At 52.5% G+C, this 12,445-nt stretch overlaps 1 protein-coding gene across 4 annotated transcripts in view; it reads right to left on the bottom strand.

Annotated features, from left to right (window-relative positions):
• Positions 1 to 12,445, bottom strand: part of AK8 (adenylate kinase 8) — a 127,833-nt gene that overhangs the window by 67,036 nt on the left and 48,352 nt on the right. For all 4 annotated transcript variants that reach the window (XM_042965119.1, XM_042965121.1, XM_042965120.1 and 1 more), the window contains one exon: positions 4,919 to 5,008. In XM_042965119.1, coding sequence (XP_042821053.1) covers positions 4,919 to 5,008 — 90 coding nt within the window. The remainder of the gene's footprint in view (positions 1 to 4,918; positions 5,009 to 12,445) is intronic.

The raw sequence follows: 12,445 nt of genomic DNA on the forward strand, positions 1-12,445 counted from the left end.
ACTGCTTTAGCTGCTGGCGGGGGGAGGTGCCGCGGGGTGGGTCGGTGATAGGGGTGACAGGAGTTAGGAGCCCATTGTAATCGGGCCACCAGGCTGGCTGGCAGGCGTCCTGTAAAAGACCAGAGGCTGCCTCCAATGCCCCCGGTGGGGACGCGCCGTCGCGGGCGGTCCCCCGACCTGACAGTCCCACAACGTTCCCAGGGCAATGCGGTCGGATCAAGGCGAACAGCTCACACACTTAGAGCAAAGACTGAAGCCAACGAGGACAAGATGTGCCTTTGGCTGTTTTTAATACCTTCCCAGGGTAGCTGTTCTCTAGAGAAAGCCCAAGCAACGGTGGAGAAAGGAAACAATTACCAGAACCGGGTAGAAGGCAACCCTTCTGAACCAAAGAGACGGTGCTGTAGTGCTAATTAGACCCAGCAATCTGGAGTGAGGTTGTGTCCACCGCCAACAGCCTGTGGACCGTACATTCTGGCTCACACACCCGAGGGAAGAGGTAAAAAGGAAGCATGGGCAGACTTCTTTCTGATGGCAAAGAGTGGAGGCCGGGGAGGAAGGCTGGCTTTCGCAGTGAAAACTGGAGAGAACCAGACATTCCGATGGGCAAAGACAGAATTGGGGCCTCCCTCGGAGACGCTCGGGGCCTCCAGTATTAAGAAACCCCACCTTCCGCAAGACCCTTTGGTGGGCATGGAGCCCCAGGGAAGGGGCTGAGCACCTCATCTGGAGGCGGTGACCAGCGGGAGTCACCAATGATCTAGGCAGAGTTGAGATCGAGTAGTTCCTACGCCTGACTTCGGGGAGAAAAAGCACCTCTGGCACACACCGCCATCGGTCGTACTGGCAACAGAACCCATCGGCACCAACCATCGAGTTTTAAACGCTTTGTAAACGGCTGAGAACGGATTTTTTTCCCCCCAAACCCGGACTAGTTTTTACTTGTTTCGTATGCACGCAAAAGTGACAGGAGCCTCCCGGCAGCTAAGCCTGCGTGATTTAAGGCCCAACCCCGGCGCCCGGTGCCTGGGATGGAGGTTGCCTGCATAAAGGAGGCTGCGTGCAGACCCTGGGGGATAAATTTGTTGTGTTGTGGCTGCAGCTAGAGTCGGAATGAGTTTAGGAGGTCGGACCCGTATATCTCAGAGTCCAGGCCACAGAAGCAGCAGCTCCCGAGCCTTCTGTCCACGGTGCGGTCGCCAAGAGCCTAGGATCAAGAGGTTTCGGACGAGCTCTGATAGGCCCCTGGGGTCCTCTGCCCAGTAAATGTGCAGAGATGGGAAAACAACACTTATTAATTTTGCTGCTGATTCAAAAGAAGGAGGTGTTGGCAGCACCTGTGAGGACAGAAGAGCACATAACCGAGTCTGCAGAGGTCACGCCTGGGACGTCACATCATGAGGCCCCGCAGGGGGGGGGGGGGGGTGGGGGGGGACTAAGAGGAAGTGGCTCCACAGGGGCGGGGGGAGGAGACGGCATCTGGATCTACTCAGCCGCACTGGCGATGGCGGTGACGGTGACCACGAGGGTGGCAGAGAGGTGCCACGATCGCAAAGCTGCCCGTCTCTGGGGCTTGGAGCGCCAAGGTGAGTGGAGAGAGGGCAAGAGCCTGTGACGGCGGGGGTCCCGGGGAGAGACGGGCGGGAGGGGTGGCGGGCAGGCCAGCAGCCAGGAGCACAGGGCAGGGTCCCCAGCGCAGGCAGTGTGGTACCCAGCAGGGCACCGTCTGGTATGCGGGGTGGCGGGGTGAGTTTCTACAGCAGGGCGGCTACGGGGTAAGATGCTCTGCCGGTGACATCTGCTGGTGACATCTGCCAGCTCTGCCCCAGGGTGATGAGGCCTCCGAGCCCTCGCAAGAGTCTCCGCCCCTTTAGCCGAGCTGGCTGAACCCTCTGGATTGCACACGTGTGGAGGAGTGGCCGGGTGCTCTCCGTGCTCCCAGGAATCGCTGCTGGCGCCCCGGGCAGAGATGTCTGAAACGCGCCGAGGCTCTGAAGAGGGAAATTCGGATGCCTCGGCAGGCCCCCAAGAGCAACGGAAGAGTGATTATTCTCGTTCTGCTGGAATTCTGCCGACGGGTCACGGTGTAAGGGGACGTGCCTCGCTGCTCTCAGCGTGGGGGGGGACACCTTGGAGCCCAGGGCAGCACCCGGGAGAGGAACTCTGCTCCCCTGCCCTCGGCCTCACTCTTCCCCAGAGAGGAGACGCATTCGTTGGACCGGCTCCGTCCTCCCGGCTCCCGTCCTCCAGCTGTTCGGCCCTCGTCCCCACTGTGCCCTCCCCACTCCTGCCTGCACTCAGTCAGGCTCCCCCCGGGGCAGGTCTGAGGCCAGTCGCCCCGTCCCCACCGCCAGGGCTGGGCCATTTATCAGGAGGAGGCATCTCCACGGGCTCGGCCCCAGACCTGGATGGGGGAAACCCTGTCCGGAAGCCCAAATGTGCCCTCACGGCCCTGCCACGTTCTCCACCTGAGGCCCGCAGAGAACTCTGGGTCGGCCCCCCAGTGGGCTCAGAAGTCAGCCCCTGAGGCCCAGACGGCCGACCCTGGACTCGGCTGCAGGGCTGTCGGCCACACCGCCAGCTGCAGTGATTTGCAGAGAAGCCAGGCTGCGGTCGGCTAAGCGGAGCTTCCGTGTTCAGCGTGACCTTCCCTTCAAATCCGAGTTCGGTCGGAATCGTTTACACGGTCTTCTTCCTGTTTCAGCCAGTGGCGAGCGGCCCCGCCCTGACCTGGAGGCTCCAGCCCTGCTCCCGTGCCCACCCAGGCGCGTGGCTGTGTCTGCGGCTTCTGCACGGCCCGTAATGACACCCGGTTAGTGGCGATGGGTGTAAACCCTGTCCGTTATCCCTGCGAGGTTGGGATTAGTGAAACGCCAGAATTTATTGCTTCCGTGGAGAACACACAGCAGTGGCTGTTGTTGTGTCTTCAATTCTGTAGCGACTGCAGAAGCACAGAGCTGCACGTCCAGATCAACAGGGTGCAGAGGGGACAACGAAGGGCGGAGCCTTGGCCACGGAGGCTGCCGGTCCCCCTGGCTTTACGGGGACAGGTGCCCTCAGTCTCTTTGGTGGTCACCAAAGCTCCCCGAGACAAACAATAATTCTGCCTCTTGCCCACCACTGCAAACTGGGGGTTTGTTTTCAGTGGTCGGGGAGCGAGAGGTCTGAAGGGGCACCAAGAGCTGGCCGTGAGGACAGAGGAAGGGCCTCTGGGAGCCCGAGCGGCGACGAAACAGACTCTCCCGGGAGCCTCCAGGGGGAATCGTGGCCCCATCACACCCTGGTTCCGGAATTCTGCCCTCTACAACTGCCTGGTAATAAATGCGTGTCGTTTAAAACCACTAAGCTTAGGGGCGCCGGGGTGGCTCAGTCGGTTAAGCGTCTGGCTTTGTCTCAGGTCATGATCTTGCGGTTCGCGAGTTGGAGCCCCGCGCCAGGCTCTGTGCTGACAGCTCAAAATAAAGAAATAAGCTTTAAAAATAGACAAAGTGATGTGAATTCGTTAATTCACTACATTCGCCCACTTGCCCGGCAAATGTTCTCTAGGGTGCTAAGAACCAGCAGCACCCACCCCGGTGGATGGGACATGGCATTGCTGGAGGGAGACTGTGCCCGAGTGTGCCGGGCCCTCCACGGACCTGCCTGCCGCATGCAGGTCGCTCTCCGACAGCCCGCCTGCCGGGCGCGTGTGTGCGCACCACATCCCGTGCGCCCACGGGAACCCTGCGACCCGGGGACTCCTGTCCCCAGCTCACCACTGAGGCCTCGGGCTCTGACAAGGGCTGCACGGCTCGCGGGGGCGGCTCGGGGGTCCAAACCAGACAGGGAGGTGCCAACGCTCACACTGGCTTGCAGTCCTGCCTGGAGCTTCCTGCCTCCGCCGCGTTCGATTTGCACCCCAGTGACGCAGGAATGAACGGACTCCCTCTCTGCGCAGATCACTGTGTCCAAAGGGTCTGACCGCACCTCACCTGACCCTCACCCTGGGGGACGGGGGCATCTTCTAAGGGGGGGGGGGCTTGGGAGAGCCATGCCAGGACGGAGTCGCAGGTGTCCCCCAGCTGGCGGGTCAGGAGCAAACGGCCTGTCTCCTGTGCTCCCCTCCACCTACTCTATCCGGAAGATGGTAGCGGACGGCAGTGAGCGCTCCGCCGGGAGGGCATCCTCGCCAACACACGCCCTCCCCCAAGTACGTGTTCACACACACTTGGGGGACAGCACAGGAACCACACCTGGTGCAGGGCAAGAAGATGTGGGTGCAGGGAATGCCCTGCCGCGGGGGAGGGGACACCGGGTCCAGAGGAGCTCAGACGTGAGGTGGCCACGTGGCCTCGCGGATCATCTTGGGCTCAGGAAATCGAGGCAGAATGATCTCAAAGGTGCCCTTGCTGGGGGCCGACCGACAATGCTCTCAGACGGTACATCGCAGAAGGGCCTGGAAGGACGATGTGGCCCGGCCTCCCCCCTCGAAGCCCCCGAGGACCAGGGGCCGGTGGACCCTTGGATCTGCAAAGCTGTCTGAACCTTCTGGCTTTTGACTTCCGACTAAACCAGAATATTTGTCCGCAGTATTTCTGTATGGCCAGCAATAAAGGCTGTGGGCAGCTCCGTGGCTCTCAACTTTAAGTGCCAGCAGTTACGAAAAGCATCCGTTCTCGAGAAACAGAAACAGCCCAAACCTCCAGGAACAACGCATGGTGTCCACAACCCACCCCCCAAATCGGGACACGGCTGGAAGCCTGCGGGCCCTGCCGGTGAACGAACACAGAACCTCTGCTGTCAGGAAAGCCCAATTTCCATCTCGCAGCCACCTTTCCGGGGCTGAGCCCCCCCCCCAGTGCTCATGAGCCCCACACGGAGCGATTTGCCCCCCCCCCCAGCCCATAAGGCTGTGGCAGTCGAGAGGAGTGTGACCTACCTGCCATCTTCTTTTGAAAATAGGGCTGGATGAGCTCGCCGACTTTTGACTTGTCTGCTACCGCCTCTTTCAACAGTTGCCCACAGTGGACTGGAGGAGAGAGGAACAGAAAGACACCCATGAAATTTTAAACAGAAGGAAGAATGAGAAGAAACGAAGCCCCGGTGCCGCCTGCCAGGGGGGGAAGAAAGGTCACTGAGAAAAAATATAAAAGGGTTTTTCTGAGGGTGGGGGTGTGTGTCCAAGTGAGAGCAAATATCAAAAAGGACCTGGGGAATAAAGAAGAAACCGAGGAGGACGGCTCGGAATGAAAAGGCATGTATCTGGCAGGGAACAGATTGAAAATGGACGGTGCAGGGGCGCCTGGGTGGCTCAGTCGGCTGAGCGTCTGACTTCAGCTCAGGACATGATCTCGCGGTTCGTGGGTTCGAGCCCCACGTCGGGCTCTGTGCTGACGGCTCAGAGCCTGGAGCCTGCTTCCGATTCTGTGTCTCCCTCTCTCTCTGCCCCTCCCCTGCTCATGTTCTGGCTCTCTCTCTTTCTCAGAAATGAATAAACATTAACAAATTAAAAAAAAAACAACCAAAAACACCCCTAAAATGAACTGGCAAAGGTGAGTGTTTAAGGCAACAACCATCACCAAAGATTTATCCCTCAGTGACAATGTGCTTAATTTGCTGTGTGAAGGACAGCAGGGATCATATCCAAAGCAGCTGGCAGTGTCCCTCACTAAGGGAACATGGGTGACGACAAAGGCTGATGGTGTACCTTCCTACGTACCTAGCAGTGTGCTGGGTATGCAAAGAGGTGGACCAAACCGTCCCGGGGTGCAGAGCCCTAGGCAGCCGAGCTGGGATTCAAACCCACGTCTGTGTGACATCAAACCCACGCTTGGCTTCCCGTTCTGGCCAGGAAGGAGTGGCAGATGTCGTGTGTACCCTCTGTCACAGAAAGCTATAAAACTGGGGCACCTGGTTGGCTCAGTCGGTTAAGTGTCTGACTTTGGCTCAGGTCATGATCTCACAGTCCGTGAGTTCAAGCCCCGCGTCGGGCTCTGGGCTGACAGCTCGGAGCCTGGAGCCTGCTTTGGATCCTGTGTCTCCCTCTCTCTCTGCTCCTCCCCCACTCACACTCTGTCTCTCTCTCTCTCTCTCTCCTCTCTCAAAAATAAATAAACATTAAAAAAAAAAAGTTAGGAAAAAAAAAGAAAGCCATAAAACTGAGCCAAAGATGGGAAACCGTTCTTTTCAGGCATTAGACTGCCGACTTCACAGGGCTGCGAACCCTGAGAGAAGGGAGACACCCAAGGGAGTCCCACCTTCACCCTGGATTTCTACTTTCCAGGGCACTTTCCAGACCTTAGCACAGGAGAAAGGGAGCCAAACACAGCAGTGGGAAGCAAAGGCTGGACCGAGTGCTGGAATTGGGGGAACAAGGTGATGGGGAGAAGGGAGCCGTGCAGAGAAGGGCTTCAGAAATCCTCACGGGGACTCACTGGGGTCTTCGGTCAGTGCAAAGCAGCACCTGTAGCAGGTGAGAACCTATCCCTACCCCAGGCCTGGCAGAGAAAAGTCCCTGGGACGTTGTGAGCCAAGGGAGAGGCAGGGAGACGCTGGTGCTCTGACAGCCAGAGCGAGAGACCGTGTGACCGTGCCCGGCACCCAGTCACCTGAGGTTCTGGGTACAGGGGTGCAGGAGCCCACGAGCGTGCACACTTGGGGCTCACCTGAACAAAAACTAAAAGCCTCCACCGGATCAAGCCGATCCTGTAGTGAATTAACTGCCTATTAGCACTCAACTTTTTTTTTTTTTAATTTATTTTATATTATTATTTTTTTAATTTTTTATCTTTTATTCTTTTTAATATGAAATTTATTGTCAAATTGATTTCCATACAACACCCAGTGCTCATCCCAACAGGTGCCCTCCTCAATGCCCATCACCCACTTTCCCCTCCCTCCCACCCCCCCATTATTATTTTTTTTTAGAGAGAGCTGGGGAGAGGGGCAGAGAGAGAATCCCAAGCAGACTCCTCACTTAGCACTGATGTGGGGCTCGATCCCATGACCCAGGGATCACAACCTGAGCCAAACTCCAGAGTTGGACGCTCAACCGACTGAGCCCCGCCAGGCGTTCCTAGCACTCAACTTTTAACTTACTGTTCTTTTTAAAAATTTTTAATGTTTATTTATTTTTGAGAGCGAGAGAAAGTGAGCATGAGCGGGGGAGGGGCAAAGAGAGAGGGAGACACAGAATCGGAAACAGGCTCCAGGCTCCGAGTCGTCAGCACAGAGCCCGACGCGGGGCTCGAACCCACGAACCGCGAGATCATGACCTGAGCCGAAGTCGGATGCTTAACCGGCTGAGCCACCCAGGTGCCCCTTAACTTACTGCTCTTAAAGCAGAACCACACAATCCAGACTCTCAGCAATGTGAGAACCACAACGTCTAGCATCTAATGAAAAACTACTTGAGATGCAAAAATCCATCAATCAGGAAAGTGTGACCCCTACAAAGAGAGAAAACAGGCTATAGAATCAGATCAAGAGGTGACCTGGGTGTCAGAATAAGCACACGAGAACTGAAACCAACTCTCGTTGATATATTTACAATTGTAAAGGGAAAGACAGTTGAAATGGGTGAGCAGCTGGGGAATCTCAGCAGAGAAATGGAAACTATATAAAAGAACCAGATGCAAATTCTAGAAACTGGAAAATACAATATCTTAAATGGAAAACATCATTGGATAGGTTGCAATCCATGAAGCGGAAGACAGGAAGACAGGTCATACAGTATCCAAACCAAAGCAAAGAGGAAGCAAAGGGAGGCCCGGAAAAAAGACTAGAACCTCAGAGACCTGGAGGGCAGTACCAGTCAGGGTCACGTACATGCAATCAGAGTTCCAGAAAGGAGGGAGAGGGAAGGGAGGGAGTGGTGACACAGAGAGGCAGAAAAATACATTTGAGAAAATAATGGCAAGAGAGTCTCAAAATCTGATGAAAAATATTTCAAAATTTGATGAAAAACATCAATCCACAGATCGGAGAATCTCTGAGACCCAACCAGAATAAACCCAAAGTAAACCACACCTTGACACATCATAGTTGAGTTTCTGAAAAGTAAAGACAAAGAGAAACTAGTGAGTGCAGCTGGGTGGGGAGACGCTCTATACATGGGGGAACAACGATAAAAATAACCCAAGTTCTCATCCGAGGCAACGCAGGCCGTAAGACAACGGAATGCCGTGTTTAAAGCGCGAAGAGGAAAGCCTGTCAGCATAGATTTCTATGTGCAGCAGGAACATCCTTCAAGAATGAAGGTGCAATACAGACATTTTCAGACAGATGAAAGCAGAATTTGTCGCCAGCAGACGTGCACTACAAGAAATGTTAAAGGAAGTTCTTTAGGCGGAAAGAGAGTGATCGCGGGTGGAAATTTAGACCTAAACAAAAAAGGGTTGATATGTGTAGGTATATCACAGGACCTTTCCCCTTCATGCTTTCATTGAGAGAAAGAAAGAAAGAAAGAAAGAAAGAAAGAAAGAAAGAAAGAAAGAAAGAAAGAAAGAAACCAAGTGACCAAAGCAAAAATAATTACGATATACTGTAGAGTTTATAACATGGGGAAGTAAAATGTACGACAAAAAAATAGCACAAAGGACGGGAGCAAGGTAAATGGAAATACGGCACTGTAGGCTCTTGTATTATACGCAAAGAGGTAGAGCATTAATTCAAGGCAGACTGTGACAAGTGAATGATGCTATGTGACCCCTAGAGCAGCCATGAGCAAAAGAAAGCAAAGACATATAGCAAAAAAGGCAACAGAGGAAATGAAATGGATTGCTAAAAAGCACTGGGTTAATCCAACAGTTGGCAGGAAAGCAGAAACAAAGAAGAGGTAACAGAAGACAAAACACCCGGGACAGGAGGTTTGACACGATACTGAAAATTACTTAAAATGGAGATGTACTGAACATCTCAATTAAAGGATGAAAATGTCAGACTGCATTAAAAAAAAAAAAGCAGGATACAATTATATGCTGTGTACAAGTCACATATTTTGAATGGAAGACACAGATGATTTAAAAGAGAAAAGACAGGGGGCGCCTGGGTGACTCAGTCGGTGAAGCGTCCGACTTCGGCTCAGGTTATGATCTCACGGTTTGTGGGGTTGAGCCCCGAGTAGGGCTCTGTGCTGACAGTGCAGAGCCTGGAGCCTGCTTCGGATTCTGTGTCTCCCTCTCAATCTCTGCCCTTCCTTTGCTCTTGCTCTGTCTCTCTCTGTCTCTCTCAAACATAAATAAACATTAAAAAAAAAATCAAAAGAAAAAAGAATATATACCATACAGATACTAATCATAAGAGAGTGGCTATGTTAGCATCAGATGAAGTAGACTCCAAGAAGATAAGTGTTACTGGAGACAGGGGAGCGTTTCCTAACCATAAAGCGGTCATGTCATCAAGAAGACACAGCAGGGGGTGCCTGGGGGGCTCAGTCGGTGAAGCGTCCGACTTCGGCTCAGGTCATGATCTCGCGGTCTGTGGTTTCGAGCCCCGCGTCGGGCTCTGTGCTGACAGTACAGATCCCGCTTCAGATCCTCTGTCTCCCTTTCTGTCTCCCCTCCCTCACTCACATGGCTCTCTCTCTCTCTCTCTCAAAAATACACAAATAAACACTTGAAAAAAAAAAGGATACATTTTAAAAATTATCTTTGAAGAAGAAGAAGAAGAAGAAGAAGAAGAAGAAGAAGAAGAAGAGGAAGAAGAGGAAGAAGAAGAAGAAGAAGAAGAAGAAGAAGAAGAGGAAGAAGAGGAAGAAGAGGAAGAGGAAGAAGAAGAAGAAGAAGAAGAAGAAGAAGAAGAAGAGGAAGAAGAGGAAGAAGAAAAAGGAGGAGGAGGAGGAGGAAGAGGAGGAGGAGACGTCAATGATGACGACACAGCAGTCCTCAGCGTGCATATGCTCCCAGGAACGGAGCTTCAAATCACATGCAGCAGAAACTGGCAGAGCAGAGACTCACCCACGATCCCTTTTGGTAACTAAACAATAGCAGTGAGAAACCATGAAGGACACGGAAGAACTGAACAACCCTACCAGACATCTTCTCCTAATTGACATTTGTGGAGCACTGCCTCCTACAATGCCAGAACACATATTCTCTTCTAGTGCACATGGAATTCACCACGCTGAGCCACAAAAAAGTATCAGTACATCTCAAAGGACTGAAATCGTACAAGGTAGGTTCTCTGAGCACAGAGGAATTAGAAATCGATACTCCCCTGCCCCACAAACCTGGAAAACTCCCAAATATTTGGAAATTAAGCAAAACACTTCTACATTATACACAAGTCAAAAAAGAAACCACAAGGCAGATGAGAAAATGTTTTGAACCGAATGAGAAAACACAACACATCAAAATTCTGTGAGATGCAGCTAAAGAAGCACTTAGAGGAAAACGCGTAGCGTTCAGTGCTTGTATCAGGAAAGGATGGTTTAAAGCCCCTGCCTCGCTTCACGATGTCCCATGAAGAAAACCCTGTAATAATCTTCTCTCTCCTAACGGGTCCCGGGACCAAGGCTGGGGACACGTTCAGACCTGGAACTAGGTTGGACAACCTTGCTTGCTCCCCTCTCCCAGCCTGGTCGTGCACCCGGATCCATACATTCCTCTCTGGTTCTTTCTACATCTTCCCTGTCTGCGTGCCAATAAAGGGCACCGCATAGAGCGGGGACTCAGTGAGGGCGATTATGACATTGTAATAAAATTCTTCATCGTTGTCTCTGGTTAGAAAATTCACGCTCGCTACAAAAAGAAAAAATCAGAATCGTAGAACACGCCACTCCACAGAGACAGCCAGTTTGGCGTATGCATGTTCCTTCTGATGTTTTCTGAGCATACACTAACACACCTTGTAAACAGAAAGCAGATCATCCCCTGAACACTGTTGAGTGACTGGCTCTCCGCCCCCTCTCTCATTTAACAATATATCACGAACATCAAGTCACTTTACAGGTTTCTTTTCAATAGCTGCCCCTTCACGTTGATTCATCATTAAATAATTAATGCTCCAGTGTATGGGTTTCCCACAGCTTGCTTAATTATCCCCCTTATTAACAGAGTCCGGGGTCGCCTCTCTTCCATCATGAACCTCACATCTCTTGTTCGACATCTGAGTGCTTCGGTAGAATAAAACCCATGGAGCGAAACCGCTGGGCCAGAGCATGTGCACAGTTCACATGTGAACCCACGGTGCCTTCTGTCTTTCAAAAAGTGCCTTTTTATACTCTCAGCCAATTGTGAACACGAGTGTTCCAATCAACCCTGTTGGAGCGAACGTTGGTTTGTTTGCTTGTTCAGAGCTGTTTGCCCACAACCGAAGAGTCGGGAAATGGGGACACGAGAGCCGAGCCACGGGGTGGCCACAGGGGAGCCCGCCGTTCCCTGAGCTCTGGATGCAGACGGGCCTCGCGGGGTCTTGTACTTATCAAGAACGCCTTCGAGAGACGCGAACTTTCTGAGTTCGCTGGATTAGCGGAAAAGGCCCCCACGTGGCTCTTTAGCTACAAAACAGAAACCGTGATGAGCTTTCTCCAATCTTCCGTTTGGGAAAAAATCTAGGCCTATGATTTCATTTTTCATGATTGGTACGTGGAAAGCAATGTGAATTTAAATACGTTTTTCTCGAATGACTCTGTTTGTGTAAACAAAATCCGGCACAGTGACGACGATTTCCGTGAGGCCTGGCGCTCTACCACTTGTTGAGGCTTTCGGAGCCGCCCTCGGCCTCTCACGCTGTTCTCACCGCCAGTGTTCCAGCCCTTCGTACGACAGTCCCCTCGATAAACACGTGGGTGCAGCGGCCAACAGACTGGTGCTCGCTCTCGGCAAAGACACCACAGCCGTAGCTGCAAATTGAGCCTTGTAATAAGTCAAGAGGTAAAACCAAAAGAACAAGTTACCTGAATGATTTGTTTTGTTTTGTTGTTGTTGTTGTTTTTTCAAATCGGTGCAAGCCAAAGCATTTTTCACCCTAAGGCATCCAGAGTGCCTTTCCGTACTCATCAAAGCAGAGCACTACCGTTTGGTATTTTCACAAGGCTACTAGTACGACTATTTTTCATTACTAAACAGAACAATCGCTCCGCTCCCTATCTTCACGTCCTGGGTAGATTTTCGTCGCTGATTCCTGGCTAGTCTCAGTGGCTTTGGAACTTTGCGTTAGAGGCCACCTACTTGAAAGGCGTTTTCGTTCGAAACTTGATCCTTCTGGGCTGGTACATATACATCCGTGCTTGTTTGTATACGTAGATATTTGCGGGGCGTATCTGCAGGATTTGGAGACGTATATATGCGTAGTTTTACATTTGGGGCGCGAGTCTCGTTTTTCCTTCACAGCTAGAGGTTACTCGGGCTTGCGGAGCATTCATCAGAAGCAGCGGTGGCGGAGAGGGCGGCCCTTTCGCTCCTGGCAGCCGCATCGTTGTCTGTTCCGCTTCTCCCTCCTTTCCGGCCTTTAGCCCCCTGAAGGG

This window comes from Panthera tigris, chromosome D4 (assembly GCF_018350195.1).
Source record: "Panthera tigris isolate Pti1 chromosome D4, P.tigris_Pti1_mat1.1, whole genome shotgun sequence".
Taxonomy (NCBI): Eukaryota; Metazoa; Chordata; class Mammalia; order Carnivora; family Felidae; genus Panthera; species Panthera tigris.